General features: G+C 38.6%; 1 protein-coding gene across 1 annotated transcript in view; it reads right to left on the reverse strand.

The window, feature by feature from the left end:
• The window catches only part of LOC101890010 (protein qui-1), a 306,956-nt gene that overhangs the window by 94,052 nt on the left and 190,887 nt on the right, over positions 1–22,017 (reverse strand). Inside the window, exons 7-11 of the mRNA XM_059125663.1 lie at positions 17,234–17,448; positions 16,620–16,767; positions 13,953–14,118; positions 1,292–2,204; positions 754–1,211 (exon numbers count right to left, since the gene is read on the reverse strand). Coding sequence (XP_058981646.1) covers positions 754–1,211; positions 1,292–2,204; positions 13,953–14,118; positions 16,620–16,767; positions 17,234–17,448 — 1,900 coding nt within the window. The remainder of the gene's footprint in view (positions 1–753; positions 1,212–1,291; positions 2,205–13,952; positions 14,119–16,619; positions 16,768–17,233; positions 17,449–22,017) is intronic.

Below are 22,017 nucleotides of genomic sequence, written 5' to 3' on the forward strand. Positions count from 1 at the left end.
TACGATTACGATATACCAAGTTTGGACCAAATCGGATACTCCCTTCGATAGCATTCGTGTGCACCAGCCAGGCAGACAGACGGACGGACATCGCTAGATCGACTCCAAATGTCCTGAAATGGATTTGGTCCAAAGAGACCTAGGGTCTAAAACCGTTATTTCAACTAGGCACGTTTTGGCCGTATCAAATGATATACATCCTCTCTAGCTATATGGCTGAGGGTATAATAATGGCGTTTGACTTTGTTGCAGTTTTTTTTATCTCACCCTTGGTACAAAGGTCGCTGTTCAGGTGTAGAGCCTAGACATATAGAGGTGCTTTCGGAAATGTGTACTACAATTGTAAAAAAGGTAAGGGATAGGGAGAAAATTCTGAAATTTGATATTTAGCTTACCGATGATACCTGTATTAGAGATTTGGCGATGGTTGTGAAATGTCCCTTATATTTGTACGAATGATGATTTAATGATTTAAGCCACATTATTCACCGCTTATTTCACGTTTCGAATTTTATTTATGGTAATGGCTTACGGCAAACATGCCTATGTAGGTCCACGTCGTAAAGACCCCAATATAACGGCTATAGTCGGTATTTTTAACATTTTAACAGAACTTTTAATAGATTTTGTTTTATTCAAACTGCTTTTTAACTTGTTTTTTGTAATTTTTTTTTGAGTGCCTACGTGCCTGGCTAAAACACTTAATTACCCTTTCCTTGAATTTTTACTTCGTAAAAAATAGACTAGACTTACCGCTGCCAGTAGGAAATCAAAATTGCACACAGCGATCTGTTTGAATTTATCCAGATCATCGGAACGCATCAAATGATGCCAGCTCTCCTCAACGTGGCGCATGCTGTACGACACATCTGCGGCCATGGGATTGTAAAATGTCGACGTGTCATCGTTGTGATGGGGAGCCGACGATTTACGACCGGCCGATGAGTTGTCCTTATCTTTGATGGTCGTCTGACTGGCCAATGACTGGCGATCGCTGTCCCCATCACGTTCCGTGCTGTCGTCATCATCGTCGTCTTCCTCCTCGTCCTGGTCATCATTTTCGGCGGGGAAAAATATATTTGCTATGGCAATGTGCATCGATCGAATGCTGTTGGCGTCCAAATAGCGGGAGCGGGTCAGTTCCTTGCAGTAAGGATAACGCCAGTGTATTAAGACCTTGGCCGACATGATTTTGTCGCGCAAGAGGAAACCTAAAGAGAAGGAGAAAAAAATCAAAAGCGTGGAAGAATTAACAACAACAATAAGTTAGTTGGGATTTCCTTGGACCTACTCATTTCCTTGTGTATCTTCTTCAGCGACGAGAAACAAAAGTTCCCCTTTTCCGTTTCGATTTGGGCCTCCGGATCCTCGATGGGCATGAGTAACTCCAACAGCTCCGTTTCCGACAAACCAAACTCCGAGAGAGTCAAATACGATGCCAATCGTCCAAAACCCTTACGACCATAGCGCTTCTCCAGCTGATCGAACTGCTGCTCCACATACTGACAAAAGGATAAATTATTGTCTCCCAATGATTGTTTCTTCAGCACTGTGCGATTTTCCTCCACCGACAAATCGAAGAGATATTCCGTCGACTTGAAACGATCCCTTTGCATGGGCGTGAATTTCAACTGTTCCACCGGCGTTGTGGTGGAAAAAATCAACTGAACATTCCACGGCAATGAGGTGGGCAACCAGGAGAGGGCCGCAACAATATCACAGTCGAGGGGATTCAGCAGATGCAGATCATCGATGAAGAGAAACAGGACATCATTGTTCATGTCCTCGATGCGTCGCAGCAGATTCTGGAACCAATTGTTAATGTAGAGCGGATCGAAGGAGGCATCCTTGGGCAGATACCCCTCGGGTATGTTGTAGATAATTGAAATTTGTTGGCAGATGACACGCAGTAGTTCCAAATTGTAGGCTGAGCGGGGTGTGGCCGAGGCGAAACGGATGACACGATGTATGCGACAATTCGGCTGGAACCAAGTCTTGACATCGCGATACAGGGCAGTCATAATGGCACTTTTGCCACTGCCATGCCCACCATAAATGAAATAGGGGGCGTGGCGACTGCCGTTACGAAAGTTGGCCATTAAATTGTTCTTCAAGCGTTCGGGTACATTGGACGTGACAATGGCCCCAGCATCCTCGTGTTCCTTGAGGATACGCAAGTGCGTGGCATGTTCGTGAAAAATTTCCTGGAATGGTAGGGAAGATGCACAATTGTTATTAGAGTGGTAAAGACACAAATTACAGCTCTTCTCAAGAGAGAAGATCTGTTACAGTTCTTCTGGAGAGGGAAGATCTGTTGCAGCTCTTCTGGAGAGAGAAAATCTGGTACAGCTTTTCTGAAGAGAAAGATCTTTTATAGCTATTCTGGAGCGAGAATATCTGTTAAAGGTCTTCTGGGGTCAGAAGTTCTGTTACAGGTCTTCTGGGGTCAAAAGTTCTGTTGCAGCTCTTCTGGGGTCAGAATAACTGAAACAGCTCTTCTGGAGTCAGAAGTTCTGCTACAGGTCATCTGTGGTCGGAAGTTCTGTTGCAGCTCTTCTGGAGTCAGAAAATCTTTAACAGCTCCTCTGGGGTCAGAATATCTGTAACAGCTCTTCTGGGGTCAGAAGATCTGTTACATATTTTCTATGGCCAGAAGATCTGTTACAGCTCTTCTATGGCCAGAAGATCTGTTACAGCTCTTCTATGGGCAGAAGACCTGTTACAGCTCTTCTATGGGCAGAAGACCTGTTACAGCTCTTCGTTGGCCAGAAGATCTGTTACATCTCTTCTCTTCTGAGGCCAGATGTCTTGTAACAGCTCTCTGGGGCCAGAAGACCTGTAACAGCTCTTCTAAGGCCAGAAAACCTGTTACAGCTCTTCTAAGGCCAGAAGACCTGTAACATCTCTTCTAAGGCCAGAAAACCTGTTACTGCTCTTCTAAGGCCAGAAGACCTGTTACAGCTCTTCTAAGGCCAGAAAACCTGATACGGCTCTTCTAAGGACAGAAGACATGTAACAGCTCTTCTATAGGCAGAAGACCTGTAACAGCTCTTCTATGGCCAGAAGACCTGTAACAGCTCTTCTAAGGCCAGAAAACCTGTTACTGCTCTTCTAAGGCCAGAAGACCTGTTACAGCTCTTCTAAGGCCAGAAAACCTGATACGGCTCTTCTAAGGACAGAAGACATGTAACAGCTCTTCTATAGGCAGAAGACCTGTAACAGCTCTTCTGGGGTCAGAAGACCTGTAACAGCTCTTCTATGGCCAGAAGACCTGTAACAGCTCTTCTATGGCCAGAAGACCTGTAACAGCTCTTCTGGGGTCAGAAGACCTGTAACAGCTCTTCTGGGGTCAGAAGACCTGTAACAGCTCTTCTGGGGTCAGAAGACCTGTAACAGCTCTTCTATGGCCAGAAGACCTGTAACAGCTCTTCTGGGGTCAGAAGACCTGTAACAGCTCTTCTATGGCCAGAAGACCTGTAACAGCTCTTCTGGGGTCAGAAGACCTGTAACAGCTCTTCTATGGCCAGAAGACCTGTAACAGCTCTTCTATGGCCAGAAGACCTGTAACAGCTCTTCTGGGGTCAGAAGACCTGTAACAGCTCCTCTGGGCTCAGAAGACCTGTAACAGCTCTTCTGGGGCCAGAAGACCTGTAACAGCTCTTCTATGGCCAGAAGACCTGTAACAGCTCTTCTGTGGCCAGAAGACCTGTAACAGCTCTTTTGTGGCCAGAAGACCTGTAACAGCTCTTCTATGGCATGAAAGGGACAGAAGACCTGTTACAGCTCTTCTAAGGCAAGGAAACCTGTTACAGCTCTTCTAAGGCCAGAAGACCTGTAACAGCTCTTATATGGACTAGAAGACCTGTTATAGCTCTTCTATGGGACAGAAGAGCGGTTACAGGTCTTCTAGAAGACTTGTAACAGCTCTAGTATAGACTAGAAGACCTGTTATAGCTCTTCTATGGGCTAGAAGACCTGTTATAGCTCTTCTATGGGCTAGAAGACCTGTTATAGCTCTTCTATGGGACAGAAGACCTGTAACAGCTCTTCTATGACCCGGAGACCTGTTATAGCTCTTCTATGGGACAGAAGACCTGTAACAGCTCTTCTATGACCAGGAGACCTGTAACAGCTCTCCTATGGCGAGAAGACCTGTTACAGATCATAATTTTAAAGCGTTTCTGTGTCCGGAAGATATCTTCTATGCCCAGAAGACCTGATACAGTTCTTCTATGATCAGATATCGTCTTACTGCTCATCAATGGCTTAGAGTTCTTCAGCGCTTTTCTTTGTCTAACAAATTTGTGGCAGTCTTTTTGTTAAAGCAGGTGAGATACTGGCTATTCACTCAGGCAGAACAAATCTCATGTTTTTCAACCCTTAATTAACAAAACTTAATTAAGATTTCAAATGGCCGTTTTAATTAAATATCAACTTAAATTAACTATTTAATTGCATTAATTAATAAAAAAACAAATTCAAATGGAATGACAGCGAAGTTAATAAAATAATCGGCATGAAAGGGACAGGCAAGACCTTGCCTTGACCTTAAACAAATTCAAAGTAGGTTGTGTTTTTAAATAAATGACACATGAAATGGGAAACATGTCCTACTTCCACTCCCCCTCAAAAAACATTTCATTATCCTTGCGTTACGTGAAGGATACAAATCACATGCCATTAAAGTGCCGGGCTTCGGCTGCCTTTCGAAACGAAATTAAACTAAAACCCCAAAATGAAAGACCCAACCGTTTCACGTTGGGCCATTTCGTTTCAATTCGTTTTTAATGCCATGCCTTGCCTTGCCTGCCTGAGTTACCGCAAGGTCTTTTACCATCCTGCCGTACTGCCATCTTCCATGGCTGCCATTGCTTCTCCATTACAATTGCCACAGACACATGTGTTCCGTTTCAATTTGCCGAGATTATATTTAATATTTATAACCAAATTTCATGGACCTCCCTCCACGAGAATGATATGCATATGTGGAGCAATGCCACTGCCCGGAATGATGATACCAGTTGCCTTAGAACGTCGCCATGGCCGATATTTGTCTGAAGGTATGTTGTTATGCACGTTTCGATACACCGAGGTAGTCATCAGGATTTCATTTTGAAAATTTCGTTCGCTTAGGAAGAGCACATGGTCGAAATGAGTTCTTCTTAAATTAAAATAAAGCAACAAATATCCAGTTTTGGCTGGTTGATGTACTGCCCTCCCCCCTTTCCCCTGGCTTCCCTCCCTTTACTACCACTCTGCCATGAGACTATAACTTATATTTGATATGAATTTGCATGCAGTCGAATAAATGAATGTCAGTGTGTCTCTATGTGAATGTCGTTTTCCATTGCTTGTCCTTTTTAGCTGCGGCAGCGGCAACAGCAGCATCGGCAACGTCTTACTGGTACTTCAAAACCCCTACCCCCACAGCACAACGGTCGGTCGTACATTTGCATTTGTTGTTCACAGTTGTTCTTGATGATTTTATTATTACTTTTTTCTGTTGCTCCGCTTTTCCAAGTGCCGTGGTAGCACTCAGTAAATTGGATTTTCCATTAGATTTTTAAATTTTTCCTGCTCTGCTCAATTTCTTGTGAACTTTCAAGGTAGTTGAAATTGGATACTCAGGAGGGGCAGTAAAATTTAAAAAAGAAAAATGTGTGTGTATGGCCCTAGAAGAGCTGTTACAGGTCTTCTGGCCCTAGAAGAACTGTAACAGGTCTTCTGGCCCTAGAAGAGCTGTTACAGGTCTTCTGGTCATAGAAGAGCTGTAACAGGTCTTCTGGTCATAGAAGAGCTGTAACAGGTCTTCTGGTCATAGAAGAGCTGTAACAGGTCTTCTGGTCATAGAAGAGCTGTAACAGGTCTTCTGGTCATAGAAGAGCTGTAACAGGTCTTCTGGTCATAGAAGAGCTGTAACAGGTCTTCTGGTCATAGAATAGCTGTAACAGGTCTTTTGGTCATAGAAGAGCTGTAACAGGTCTTCTGGTCATAGAAGAGCTGTAACAGGACTTCTGGTCATAGAAGAGCTCTAAAAATTCTTCTGGTCATAGAAGGCTGTAACAGGTCTTCTGGTCTTAGAAGAGCTGTAACCGGTCTTATGTCTCCTGAAGTGCTGTCAAAGGTTTTCTAGTCATAGACGGGCTGTAACTGATATTTTGCCCATAGAGGACCTATGACAGGTCTTTTGTCCATAGAGGACCTGTAACAGGTCTACTGGTCATAGAAAAGCTGTAACAGGTCTTCTGGTCATAGAAGAGCTGTGACAGGTCCTCTGGTCATAGAAGAGCTGTAATAGATCCTCTGGTCATAGAAGAGTTGTAACAGGTCTTCAGAGCTGTTACAGGTCTACTGGCCATAGAAGAGCTGTTACAGGTCTTCTGGCCATAGAAGTGCTGTCCTGACCATAGAAGAGCTGTTACAGGTCTCCTGGATATAGAAGAGCTGTAACAAGTCTTCTGTTCATAGAAGAGCTGTACAAATTCTTCTGGTCATAGAAGGGCTGTAACAGGTCTTCTGGTCTTAGAAGAGCTGTAACCGGTCTTATGTCTCCTGAAGTGCTGTCAAAGGTTTTCTGGTCATAGACGGACTGTAACTGATCTTTTGCCCATAGAGGACCTGTGACAGGTCTTTTGCCCATAGAGGACCTGTAACAGGTCTACTGGTCATAGAAAAGCTGTAACAGGTCTTCTGGTCATAGAAGAGCTGTGACAGGTCCTCTGGTCATAGAAGAGCTGTGACAGGTCCTCTGGTCGTAGAAGAGCTGTGACAGGCCCTCTGGTCATAGAAGAGCTGTAACAGATCCTCTGGTCATAGAAGAGTTGTAACAGGTCTTCAGAGCTGTCACAGGTCTTCTGGCCATAGAAGAGCTGTTACAGGTCTCCTGGCCATAGAAGAGCTGTTACAGGTCTCCTGGCCATAGAAGAGCTGTTACAGGTCTCCTGGCCATAGAAGAGCTGTTACAGGTCTTCTGGCCCTAGAAGAGCTGTTACAGGTCTTCTGGCCCTAGAAGAGCTGTTACAGGTCTTCTGGCCCTAGAAGAGCTGTTACAGGTCTTCTGGCCCTAGAAGAGCTGTTACAGGTCTTCTGGCCCTAGAAGAGCTGTTACAGGTCTTCTGGCCCTAGAAGAGCTGTTACAGGTCTTCTGGCCCTAGATGAGCTGTTACAGGTATTCTGACCCTAGATGAGCTGTTACAGGTATTCTGGCCATAGAAGAGCTGTAACATAGGAGAGCTGTAGCAAGTCACTTCAGTCCAGAAGAGTTCTTGCAGGATTCTGGCCCTATAAGAGGTGTCTTCTCGCTCCAGAAGAACTGTACTAGATTTTCTGGCTTCGGAAATCTGCTGCTATTTGTATTCTGGTCCTAGATGTGCTGTAATAGGCCTTCTGGTCACTAGGATCTGAGGTGCTTTTGTTTAATCTAAGAGCTTTTTAAAGTGAAAGCAATTTAATAGAGTTGTAATTTCTTTTAGTTAAAACAAGTTTTTTTCTTTCTCTGACTATTCAAATGTAAGTTTTCATTCCTTTCTCCCCTCAATGAGGATTCAGTGTAATCTCCTCAAGTAAATCCTTTCAGTATTTAAATAAAGTAAAGAATAAAAAAATAATACAACAGTTAGAAAAAATATGAACTGCGCCCTTCAAACCGTTTTCGCATTGTAAATTCTGTATGGCCTATAGAATTATATCCTTGAATGTCCTTGCTGGCAAAGAAAGCATGCAATAGGTAACGAGTTAGACTCTCGTTCTTTGGGCATTCAGCAATATCTTGCTGTTGCTGTTCCATCTTCACAGGTTGCCGGTGCAGAATGCTGCCTTCCTGTTTTACATGCAAGGTAGAGACTCTTTACCAATTTTTTATAGAGATATGTATGTATGTCGCCCTTGACTATTTATTTATGTGTGTCCGTGTTAAATAAAATTCATTAAAAATTTATCAAGTAAATGCAGGATGAAAGGCAAGTGGACAGCTTTGCTGTTGGGTAAGAGTGTGTTTGAGAGCATTAGAAAAAAAAAACAGAAATGGGTGGTTGTCTTCATTGAAGGACAAGAGAGTCATGATCGAGGAATTTTTTATTTAAAATTTTTAAGGAGAAAATTAGTGCTGTAATCGTGGACTTTTTATACCCTCCACCATATTATGGAGGGTATATTAATTTTGTCATTCCGTTTGTAACTCCTCGAAATACTCATGTCAGACCCAACAAAGTATATATATTCTTGATCAGCGTAAAATTTTAAGACGATTTAGCCATGTTCGTCTGTCTGTCTGTCGTAATCACGCTATCTTTCGAACGAATTAAGATAGGAGGCTAAACTTTTGAATACATGTTTATTTTGCCAGTAGGCAGGTTAAGTTCGTAAATGGGCCATGTAGGTTCACGTTTTCATATAGCCCCCATATAACGGTACCTCCCGATATTCGGTATTTTGATGATTTTAGCGACATTATTCACCGGAATTGTTTCAAATTTGGCAATTGAAGTTCGAAATGGATTATACAGCCTAAAGCAGAAAATTATCAATGCAGGTCAAGGTCTTCGTATAGCCCCCATATAACTGTACCTCCCAATATAAGGTATTTGGATGATTTTAGCGTCATTATTCATCGTAGTTTTTTTCAAATTACGTATTTAGAGTTCGTAATGGAAACTATAGTCTGTGACAGAAAATTGTCTATGCAGTTCCATCCCTTCGTATAGCCCCCATATGACCTCTCGGTACCTCTCGATATTAGGTATTTTGATGATTTTAGCGACATTTTTCACCGGAATAGTTTCAAAATTAGGTTTTTGAAGTTTGTAATGGAAACTAGAGTCTAAGACAGAAAATTGTCTGTGCAGGTGCACGACTTGGTATAACGGTACCTCCCGATATTCGGTATTTTGATGATTCTAACGACATTATTCACCGGAATTGTTTCAAAATTTGGTATTTGAAGTTCGAAATGGATTCTACAGCCTAACGCAGAAAATTATCAATGCAGGTCCAGGTCTTCGTATAGGCCCCATATATCAGTACCTCCTTATATACGGTATTTAGACGATTTACGCTTATTTCACGTTTCGAATTTGAATATGGTGATGGCTTGTGACAAACAATGCCTATGTAGGTGCACGTCGTATTTTTAAAATGTTAACAGAATTTTAAAATGTTAACAGAATTTTTAGCAAATGTTATCTTTTTCGAAAAATTTCAAATTCGTTCTAAATGGTGGTGGGTATTCAAAGTTCGGCCCGGCCGAAATTACTGCTTTTTTACTTGTTTCAATATTATTTCTTAAGGATTCTGAGGGCAAAAGTCGTGGACGTTTTTAATAAAAAAAATTTAAGCTTTCTCAGGGCTATAATTGCGATTTTTTAAATATAAATTTTGAAGGAAAATCGAGGCTATTTAATTTAAAGTGAAAAAAAAAAATATATTGTAGAGGGCTATCATGGCAATAATCGCGGATTTAAAAATTATAACTTTTAAAGGGCTATCAAGGTCGTAATCGTGGATTTTTTTAAATATATATTTTTTTTGAATTATATCAGAGGACCTTGAAAGTTCTTCACTAAAAGAAAGGTGGGCTATGCCTGAGAATTTTTATTTTATTTTTTTAAGCAGAAAATCAGTGCTATATTCGTAGCAGTTTTAATATTACTTCTGAAGGACTCCGAGTTCAAAAGTCGTGGAATTGTTAATTAAAATGTTGAAGGCTTATCAAGACTATAATTGTGATTTTTTTTTTTTTTGGATTTAAAAAAATGGTCGGTTTGTTTTGTTTATTTCTACTTTTTCTTTTAAGAGATTTGAAATGTCTTGTAGGGTCCGGGACAAAGTTAGAGAAAATTTAAAGCATCCTTAAAGAACAGAAAAAAAAAAAAACAGTTAAAAAGTATTAGTGGGGTTCGCCAACAGATTTATAAACTCAGCCAATGATCGATTTTATTAATATATTTTGAATTATGTTATGAATATTCATATTGTTGACCCTCTATGGAGTAGGAAGGAACGGACCAATATTGTCCATTTTGAATCGGACCTAAATTTAAATCTTGTGTTGATGGAAATATTGAGAAGTACAAATTCTTAATGGAACAGGATGTCCATTCCGCGTTTTATGAGTTTCATGGATATTCAAAATGTTGACTCTTTGTGGAGGAAGTACCAGAAGGAGTGGACCGATCTAATCCATTTTCACACCAGGCCTTGAGATAACAAAAATATTGTGATGTGTGCAATTTGAAAACAATCGGACTCTTACATCACATTTTGATTAGATATAATTATTCAAGATTTTGACCCTTTATGGGGAAGGTACATGATGGAATGGACCGATATTCTCCTTTTTCGCACCTGACTTAGCACTAATGCAAATATTAATATATTTGCAATTCTCTTTCTGTGCAAGATTTTTTTTTTTTTTAAATTTCGACATTTTCTGGAGAAGGTGTCATAAGTAGTGGACCGATATTGCCCATCGCCGAACATGATTTAAGTTTGACAATAATATTATCATATACCAAGTTTGGACCAAATCGGATACTCTCTCGACAGTTCTTTTGCACCAGCCAGCCAGCCAGGCAGACAGACGGATGGACATCGCTAGATCGACTTCAAATGTCTTGAAACGGATTTGATTCAAAGAGACCTAGGCTCTAAAACCATTATTTCGATGAGGCACGTTTTGACCGTAACAAATAATATATACCCTCTCCTCTTTTTGGGATTTCAATATTTGCCGAATGGAATATTGCGATATGTTCAGCTCACAAGCCATTTTTCAACCACTGCGACGCGGTTTTCGATCAAGTCGCTTCTTTACTTTTCGAACCATTTCTGCTGATGTTGGTGTTTTCTTCCGTCCACTTCCTTAACGTCCTGCTACCCTACCAGTAACGAGCGATGGTACGAGACACAAAAGATCTAATCACATGTAAATTATGGAGTGCTCTAACGATAGCTACTATTGGTTTTCCAGCCAAATATAAAGAAATCACACTATCACGCTTGGATTCCATCACGACTATTTTTTTTTCTGGAAAATGCTCATCAAAACGCTTTTGTACGCTTGTAAACAATAAAGTGAGCTGTCACTGAAATGATTTTAACGGCTGTCGGACGAGTGGTTTAGAAATGACAGCAGTCTGAAGTTGGTTGCAGTTTTTTGATCTCACACCCGTATAAAGTTACCCCCGATATTTGATATGTTGATGATTGTAGCCAGAGATTTCAATGAAGTTGTCGCAAAATCCCCACCAGGAGTTCCTATTGATTACTGCACCCCCTTGAAGAGAATTGTCTATATAGGTCCACGATATCGCGTAGCCACCAAACAACTGTAGCTTCCGATATTTTGATGATTTAGGCGACATTTTTGACCGGAATTGTTTTAAATTTCGTATTTAAAATTTGAAGCTTGTAATGTGTACTACAACCTATGAAGGGAAATTATCTATGCAGGTCCACGTCTTTGTATAGCCCACATATAACGCCACATCCCTTTATTCGGTATTTTGATGATTTTCAAATTTCGTATTCGGAGTCGGTACTACAGCCTATGACAAAAGAGTTTCTTTTGCAGGTCCACTTATAGCCCCCATATAACGATTTTCATTTAAGTGGTATTTTTCGACAGATTTTTTTAAAAATTTTAAAGTTCCTTTAAAATGGTGGAGGATTTAAAAGTTTAACTTGTTAAATATTATTTAAAATTTTTCTGAAATATTGACGCCATAGTCATTAATTTCTATGTTTTATTTTAGATTATTAGAAGGGCTATCACGGATATTTAAAATATTATTATTCAAAAGATATCAGGGCTATATATAACCGCCGATAATTTTTCTAAATTATTTTTGAAGCGCTACATTTTTTTTTAATAATATTTTTAAAGAGCTTTTAAAGTGAGAATACGTAAAACGCTTCTTTAAATGAATGAAGTCATCGACTGGCTTCTTCGGAAAAGAACAAAGGAGCCTAGTGCCAAGTCATCCTAAAAGTCTTATGTTTCTCTATGAAAAAGCCAGCCGATGACTTAAACCTTTCAAAGAAGCGTTTTATGTAGTCTCACCTTTAGTCTTCCAGTCTGAAGACCTTATTTTCGAATTGCAACTGAATATCCAATTGAGCTTTATTATGTAGGTGCAGTGAATCATAGACGCAATTTTGAAATAAATATTTCAATTACAAAACAAGTAAGCAAAGGCTATAGTCGTGCGGGGCCGACTATGTTATACCCTACAACACTACAATATGTTAGAAGCCCCATTATGTCCATATGGATTTGGAAGATTTCGCTTTTGAAATTAGGATTTTGACTAGGGACTCCGACGGGATGTTAGTTGTTGTGGTCTATTTTACAGCTAAATATAATCCAATGGTCATCCAGAATGCTATAATTCTTCAATTGTGTGATCGGAAAAACATTTCTGTTTTTGGTTAATTTGAGCCCCTATGTTTTTTGCAATCATCTCCAAAAGCAAGAAGCCCATCTGAATCTCCAAATTTAGACTCATCTATATGATTTGCTTGTCTATAGATGAATCACATTCTGAGTCGATATACGCCACTCAGATGAAATTTTGCACAAATCATTTGTTCGGCCCAAGGAAGAAACCTACTGAATTTGGAGATAATCGGTAAAAAATTAGATATAGCTCCCATATATATCTTCGTCCGATTTGCCTTTTATTGTGCACCAAACGTGCAATATCAGCCCGAATAGTATGGAATTTTGCACATACAACCAAATTAGGCCTGAAAATAAGTATGGCAAATTTGATCGAAATTGGTTCAGATATAGCTATAGCTCCAATATATATTTTTCATCCGATTTGTTATTTTAGTATTACAACAATATTTGGGGAAATATATCAAATACAGCTCAGAAATACCTTTGCTAAATTTTATCGAGATCGGTTTGGATTTGGATATATCTCCCACATATAACTTCGTCCGATTTACATTTTATTGTGCACCAAACGTCTAATATTTGCTCAAATGAGATGAAATTTGGCACTTACGACCGAATTCAGTCTAGAAGCTAGTATGTTAAATTTGGTTAATGTTAAATTCGGTTCAGATATACTATAGCTCCCATATATATTGTTCATCCGATTAGTTATATTTGTTACCCACAGCCGTAATATGCACTCCGTAACAACCATATTCAGGGAAATATATCAAATACAGCTCAGAAATATATTTGCCAAATTTAATCAAGATCGGCTCAGTTTTGGATATAGCTCCCATATATATCAAATGTGCAATAAAAGTCTGAATTTAAAAGAAATAAAAGCTTCGGCATATTTAATCCTTTGAACTTTAAATTATAATTATTATCATAGCGTGTGTGATTGAATTCTCCCATAAAAAAATTTTAATTGTTATGTGGAGCTCTACCAAATTAGCAAAGTGGTGTATGTTATCATAAAGTCGGCCCCGCCCGACTTTAAGACTTTTTTACTGGTTTTAATTTAATATTTCTAAACCATTTTTTTGATGTAGAAAATTTTCATGCCATATTAGGGGCATTGTAGGGGAGAAAAAAATGTGTACCCCAATTTCGCCTTTCAAATTGTCTACGGAAAATGTTATAACAACCAATACCCGGTTGGATGGAGAAAAAGTTAACGAACATATCGGAAAAATGCATTTTTTGTTTTCCAATCTTTTTTTCATGTATGGCCAAGTTTTCGCCACTTTTCACATTGCAAATGTCCACAAAAAAAAAAAAAAAAAAAACAACAATCAAGGCTATGCTCGATGTATTGGCCAGGGAAGAGGAAATCATAAGCGGAGATTTTTATCCCCTAAGCTCCTTTTCCCTCAATGCTTCATAACTTATTGCTAGCCCCAGATGTCAGTTAAGGGATTTATTTTCATTTTATGTTGTTGTTGTTGTTTCAGATTGGTGGCATAGTCCACCACATAAATTGGGGGGCTTTCGACACCCACCCACTTACCTGTACAGTCTTTTTCCGGCCCTTTATAACATCCGGATCATTGGCAATGTGCTCCTCAATCAAATGCCGCAATTTGTCGAAAACTTTATTCTTGAATTTACTCAAATAGGTTTCGTGTTCCTCAATGTCGGGATCAATGCCAGTATCACAACAGTTACCAGGTACTCTGTAAAAAGGGAAGAGAGCGCAAGAAGAGCAAAAAAAATTAAAAAAGAGGAACAAAAAACTGCTGTGGTCCCCAAAATAGGTCTTTTAGAAGACCTCTATAGTCAATGAATTTTTTAAAGACGATTTGTTGACAAACGAATTTTAAATGGTCCTTTCTAGACTGAGGACCTGAATAGAACATTGTAAAAATCCCCTTTTAAAGTAAGAGCACCTCTGAAAGGATAGTCATAGAACCTTAACAAGTTTTACTATGAACAAATCTCCCCCAAAAGACCATTTATTGACCTTAGAAGGGTCCACTGTAAACAAAATATTTTTAAATGGTTCTCTTTGGACAGTCGATATTAAAGACCATTGTCCGACGTGGACCAAAACCGCCTTTGGACAGGGGACATTTTAAGGATCCTATATGTACATAGGTCCTTTACAGGGTCCTCTCTATAAGAGGTATGTTTGTAGGCAACGTATGAACAAAATCTCTTCTAGCTATAGATGTCCTGTGAAAGGAAAAATCTTCAAAGAGAAGACCTTAGATAGATATGTTGACTCTGGAGTTCCTTCAAATCGTCCTCTATGAGAATGTCAAGGATCTTTACCAGGGAGGGCCTTAAAGTGGTAGTTCAAAGTGACCATCCCGAGCTAAAAAAAATTTTTTATAGGTTCTATGAGCAGGGGACATTTTTAGGATCCTCTATATAAAAAGGTCCTTTATAGGGTCATCTATATTGGAGGTATCAGTATAGATATATTATTATTGAAGAGGAGTATTATTATTATTATAGAGGAGTATTAAAGAGGAGACTTTAGAGATGTCTCTGATTACAGAGGTCTTTATAAAGATATGTTGACTCTAGAGGACTTTCAAATGGTCCTCTATGTATTTGTTAAAAACCTCTATGAGAGAGCACCTCAAAGTGGCCATGTATGACCGCTTAAGAGTCTTTTGTTCAGAGAGGACCATCTAGTGGTAAAAATGCCTTTATTGTCCCAATAGATAGGGGACAGAGATTCGCTATGTACATAGGTGCTTTATAGGTCTTCTGATCCTAGATGAGCTGTAACAGGTCTTCTAGCCATAGAAGGGCTGTAGCAGGTCTTCTAGCCATAGAAGAGCTGTAACAGGTCTTCTGGCCCTAGAAGAGCTGTAACAGGTCTTCTGTAACCTGTAACAGGTCTTCTGGCCCTAGAAGAGCTGTAACAGGTCTTCTGGCCCTAAAATAACTGTAGCAGGTCTTCTGCCCCTAGTAGAGCTGTAACAGGTCTTCTAGCCATAGAAGAGCTGTAACAGGTCTTCTGGTCCTAGAAGAGCTGTAACAGGTCTTCTGGTCCTAGAAGAGCTGTAACAGGTCTTCTGGCCCAAGAAAAGCTGTAACAGGTCTTCTGGCCCTAGAAGAGCTGTAACAGGTCTTCTGGCCCTAGAAGAGCTGTAACAGGTCTTCTGGCCCTAGAAGAGCTGTAACAGGTCTTCTGGCCCTAGAAGAGCTGTAACAGGTCTTCTGGCCCTAGAAGAGCTGTAACAGGTCTTCTGGTCCTAGAAGAGCTGTAACAGGTCTTCTGGCCCTAGAAGAGCTGTAACAGGTCTTCTGGCCCTAGAAGAGCTGTAACAGGTCTTCTGGCCCTAGAAGAGCTGTAACAGGTCTTTTAGCCCTAGAAGGACTGTAATAACTTTGAAAGCTCCTCTTAGAATATTTTTAAAGAGCTTTTAGAGAGACGACTTTTCGAGGGTTTTCTGTGGCTGGGAAACTTTTGAAAGATCCTCTAAAAATATTATTAAGTGCTCTTAAACAGAGAGCTTTTCAAGAGTTTTTTGTAGCTGGAAAACGTTTAGAAGGTCTTCTGCCCACAAAATGCCATTGAGCAAGATATTATTGACAGTAGACCATAATCTACTCTGAAAAATAATACTTTTCATAGATTTTAGACAGAATCGTTGTGGAAGGTCTTCTGTAGTTGGAAAACATGAAAAAGCTCCTCCAAAAAATTTATATTTTTAAAAGCCCTTAGACAGACAACTTTTGAACGGTCTTCTGTAGCTGGAAATTTTTCAAAATCTCTTCTATCGACAAAATACCTTCCAGAGGAAGGAAGACCCTTTAACGTCTTTCTATGGTCAAAAGTAATTTTAAAACCTGTGTAACCCTTTCAATGGACAGACTACTATTGAAAACTCTTTGCTTTACAGAAGCCTTTATAGAGCTAGAAAAAAGTTATTAAAGTTCTTCTCTAGCCAGGCTATTAAAAGTTTTTCTCCTACCAGAAGCAGTTTAAAAGCTTTTCTATGCCCAGAACCTAGAAGGGTTATTATGTTGCCTAAAATCCTTTTGAAAATTCTTTCTTTTGAAAATTCTTTTATAACCTGAAGTCCTGTAATACCTCTTTTCTTTACTTAGAATATCTTTAATAAATATTCCCTGTTTCGGAAGCCTTCCAAAGGCCTTGTCTATATATCTGTGTAAACATAAATTTGTTTATTTATATCTCAATTTGTTTAATACTCACACCAATGTTGTATAATTATCCGTTGATAAATTCATTGTCAATTGATCTTTGAGTTTGCTCAAACGCTCCGCACTTTCGGCATCCTTGACGGTCAATTGTGTCGACGACCATTCACGATAGACGGCCAGTATTTTCTCATTTGACAGTTCTGTTTGTGCAGCGAGGGAGGGATGGAGAGAGGGAGGGGGGGGGGGGAAGAGAAAGTAAACAATCGCAACCAATTAAGATGTTGTTATGTGAAGAGAGAAAATAAATTGATTAAATTATTTGAATGGAACAGCAGCAGAAGCGACAAAAAAAGGACATCAATGTGACGTCAATTCAAGGGCTACCCAGTGCAGCCATTCATCCACCAAAAGGAACAAACATCCAACCATCCAACCAACCATCCATTCATCCTTTCAACCTTTCATGCATCGATTTTAATTAATAAATGAATGGATGTCTTTCGTATTTAATGGTCATTTAAAGTTTATAACATTATAGAGCGGGAAAGAGAGAGAGAGACTGTGAGTGACTAATTGGCTCAGTGGGAAAACTTGGTGGAGAACATGGCTGCTGGTTTGGGGTGGGAGGGGGGGTGGGTGTTGGTTATTGGTGCATGGTTTACTTACCCAATGCTTTTAACACTTCCTGTTCCATTTGTGTTTGCCTCAACGTTTGCAAACGTTGTTGCATTTCGGCTGTGAGTGGGGATGTTGTTGTTGCATTTCCTGCTCCTGCTCCTCCGCATCCTATCGCACCATTTCGAAGCATACGCAAAAGGCATTTATCAATAATGTCACGCAGCTGTACATACTCTTCGTGCCATTTTTCCAGAACAATGTTGCTATTAAAAGGGGGCGACAAAAAAGTGGGTAAAGGGAAAAAAGTTAAATAAAAAAAAATCATATATTATTGAGTGCAAAAAAAAAAACACAACTTTGAAACAATAAAAACTGATGATGATGCTGATATTGGCGTGGATGGTGAGAGCCACCACTCGGAATACTCGAAATAAAAAAATTTTAAAACGTTAATATAGAATCTAGAGAGAGAGCGAGAGAGAGTCAGCCTTAATGCGTAGGCGTGTAAATAGGCAGGGTTTTTAGAAATTCGCACTAAAAGCGTACGAAAAGTACTAAAATGTGCTAAAAATTGAATACTTTGTTCTAGAATGCAAGAAAAAAATGGAACTGATGGAGTGCAGGATAGGTGAACCAATGGATCTTTGGCAATTCGAATTTCAAAGCTACGAAAAGTTCTAAAATGGTACAAAATCTCTAGAATGTTACCATTTGGTATTATGTGAATGGAAAGAGGTAAAAACTTGAAATTTTTTATGAGAATCAAATAAGTTCGATAGATCAAGATGGTTTTGGAAATATGTACTAAGTGTGCGAATTGTACTATATGGTATAAAATTTGTAACAGTTTGCTGTAGGGTGAACGGATAAAGCTGGAATTTTGAAATTATGTGTAGGTTTGTGATAAAGAGGGATGATTTTAGAAATTTATACTACAAGTGTACAAAAAGTACTATATTTGGTACAATTTGTTATTGAACATAGTGAACATTTAGTGCTTGCAGTTTGAAATGTGGTATTAGGGTCGTTGTCCATGTGTGTGGCCTGGACACATGGAGGTGATAACGGAAATGTGTACGAAAAGTACAGAATGGTTCTATACTAAGTATTAGGTGAAGGGTTAGAGATAAAATACTGAAACTTGTTATTTAGATTACTAATGGCATCTGAGCATGAGATTTGACCATTGTTTGGAAATGGGCACTATAATTGTTCGAAAAGTACGCAATGCTACTATATTTGGTATTAGGTGTAAGGGTAGAACTGGAATCCTGAAATTGCATATAGAGGTCTCTCTGTTGGTAACTGGAATTGGGATATGAAGGTGGGTCCAAAAATGTGTACTATGATTGTAAGAAAAGTACTAATTAGTACTAAATTTGTTGTTGGGTGAAGGAACAGAGCTGAAATCCTGAAATTTGATAAGACGTCACTCTTGGCGTTTGTAGTAAAGATATGGAGGTGGTTTTGGGAATCTGTACTATAATAGTACGAAAAGTATTAAATAGTACTATATTTGGTATTAGGTAAAGGGGCACAGATAAATTCCTAAAACTTGATATTTTGCTTATTGATGGTAGTGGTGTATGAGTTTTTGCGGTGTTATGGAAATGCGTCGTACATTTGTTCGAAAAGTACTAATTGGTACTAAATTTGGTATTAGGCAAGGATTTAAGATAGGACTCTTCAAATTTGATATTCATGTCTCCGTTGGTATTTAGGATTGCGATATGGAGGCGGTTTTGGAAAAGTGTATTATAATTTTAGGAAATACAAAATGGTACTAAAGAACTGAACTCCTGAAATTTGATATAAATGCCACTGTTGGTGCCCATGGCAAAGATATGGAGGTGGTTTTGAGAATGTGTGCTATAATCGCACGAAAAGTACTAAATAGTAGTTTATTTAGTATTGGGTGATGGGATAGAGCTGAAAGAGTGAATTTTAAATTTACTAGGATTGAGATCTGGTGGTGGTTTTGCAAATGAGTACTGAAGTTATTGGAAACGTACTAAATGGTACACAATTTAATATTAGGGGATGGGGTAGAGCTGAAATCCTAAAATTTAATATATAGGTCACTGTTGATAACTGGAATTTAGATATGAAGGTGTACTAATTAGTTCTATACTAAAATGTACTTTGAAATGAATACTTTGTATTGGACAAACGGAATGAGCCAAAATTCGGATATTTTGTAAAATAGTCACTGATGAAGCGCAGGGCAGATGTAACAAATGTTTTTTTTTTTTTTTTTCTTTTTTTTTTTTGGAAACTTGAACTTTTAGATTAGGAAAAGTTCTTAAATAGTACTGAACTTCTACTATGGTGCCATTTGGTATTAAGCGAACGGATAGAGCTAACAACGATTTATGTATAACAATTGAGTTCTTGAAATAAATCCACTATATTATATAAAAAATCCACTACTATTACTTGAAAAATCAATTTAAACAAGTTAAAAAGCAGTAAGTTCGGCCGGGCCATTTGGAACGAATTTGGAAATTTTCCCAAAATAAAATCCTTAAAAAAATCTGTTAAAATTTTAAAAATACCGAATATAGCCCTTATATTGGGGTCTATACGACGTGGACCTATATAGGCATTGTTTGTCATAAGCCATTACCATATTCAAGTTCGAAACTTGAAATAAACGATGAATAATGTAGCTAAAATAATCAAAATACCGTATATAAGGAGGTACTGTTATATCGGAGCTATACGAAGACCTGGACCAGCATAGACAATTTTCTGTCATAGGCTGTGGCATCTATTACGAACTTCAAATACGACATCTCAAACAATTTCGGTGGGTATTGTACCTAAACTCGTCAAAATACCGAATATAGGGAGGTACTGATGTATGGAGCCTATACGAAGCCCTGGACCAGCATAGACAATTTTCTGTCACAGACTGTAGGTCCCATTTCCAACACTAAATGCGTAATTTAAAACAATTCCGGTGAATAATGACGCTAAAATCATAAAAATACCGAATTTTGGGAGGTACCATTATATGGGGGCTATACTAAGACGTGGACCTGCACAGACAATTTTTTGTCATAGTCTGTAGTATTTATTACAAACATCAATTACCAAATTTGAAGCAATGCCGGTAAATAGTGTCGCTAAAATCACCAAAATACCGTATATTGGAGGTATCGTTATATGGGGGCTATACGAAGATCTAGACCTGCATAGACAATTTTCTGTCTTAGGCTGTAGTATCCATTTCGAATTTCAAATATCAAATTTGAAACAATTCCGGTGAATAATGTCGCTAAAATCATCAAATTACCGAATATCGGGAGGTACCATTATATGGGGGCTATACGAAGACGTGAACCTGCACAGACAATTTTCTGTCTTAGGCTGTAGTAGCTATTGCGAACTTCAAATGCCAAATTTTAAACAATTCCGGTGAATAATGTCGCTAAAATCATCAAAATACCGAATATAGGGAGGTACCGTTATATGGGGGCTATACGAAGACCTAGACCTGCATAGACATGTTTCTGTCTTAGTCTGTAGTATCCAGTACTAATTTCAAATATCAAATTTTAAACAATTCCGGTGAATAATGTCGTTAAAATCATCAAAATACCGAATATCGGGAGTTACCATTATATGGGAGACAATTTTCTGTCTTAGGCTGTAGTATTCAGTACGAACTTCAAATACCAAAGTTGAAACAATGCCGGTGAATAATGTCGCTAAAATCATCAAAATACCGAATATCGGGAGGTACCGTTATATAGTGGCGATATGAAAACGTGAACCTACATGACCCATTTACGAACTAAACCTGCCTATTGGAAAAATAAACATGTGTGCAAAATTTTAGGCTTCTATCTCAGTTCGTTCGAAAGATTGTGTGATTACAACAGACAGACAGACAGGCGGACACCGCTAAATCGACTTAGAATTTTACGCTGATCAAGAGTATATTTACTTTGTTGGGTCTGACAGAAATGTTTCGTGGAGTTACAAACGGGATGACAAAGTATGGTGGAGGGTATAGAAAAACAAGATTTTTGTCTACAGGAAGTCCTTAAAAAAATGTGGAAAAATCCGCGATTTTATTGGACTAGAAGTCCTACATATAGTAGGGATGAACAAAAAAAATTTTAGATCCACGTTTTATATGACCAAGGAAGCCCTTGGAAAATTCTGTTAACTTTCCCGATTTATTCTACCGAGAAATCCTGGAAATTTTCTTTAAAAATCTATGATTTTTGAAGTCATGAAATTTTTAAGAAATATTTATATGTTAGGGCTTCCTTAAAAAAAAATATGGGACATCTATTTTGAAACAATCGCCGATTTATGTTTATTTAAAAAAAAAATACAATTTATTTGGTCGAGGATGTCCTTGAAAAAAATATTTGAAAGAAGGCCATAATGTTTGTAGTTAGTAGGTACTTGAAAACCAGTTTTACAAAATATCACAATTAGCATTGGCGAAGGTCCAATTTTTTTTTTTTCAAAATCAATTTTTTACATCATTTTGCATGAAATATGTAGTACTCTATACCAGATATTTAGTACAGTTTAGTACTATCCACATATTTTAGATACGAATGTCCAAAAGCCAATATTTATGTCCACCCATTATGTTAGTACGATTTGCCAATATCTTTTTTGTTTCACCATTACCATCAGCGTTATACCTTTGCTTTGTACGTTTTGCTACTTTTGGTAGCCTTGCAATTTCAGTTTTTCCCCAAATATTTGGCAACCCTGGTGTTACAGGGGCGCAATCCCATAGAGGCAGATTATTTCATTAATAATGTTAAGTGCTGTTGCAAAAACATCAGCAATATGAACGCAAA

The sequence above is a fragment of the Musca domestica genome, unplaced genomic scaffold (assembly GCF_030504385.1).
Source record: "Musca domestica strain aabys unplaced genomic scaffold, Musca_domestica.polishedcontigs.V.1.1 35, whole genome shotgun sequence".
NCBI classification, from domain to species: domain Eukaryota; kingdom Metazoa; phylum Arthropoda; class Insecta; order Diptera; family Muscidae; genus Musca; species Musca domestica.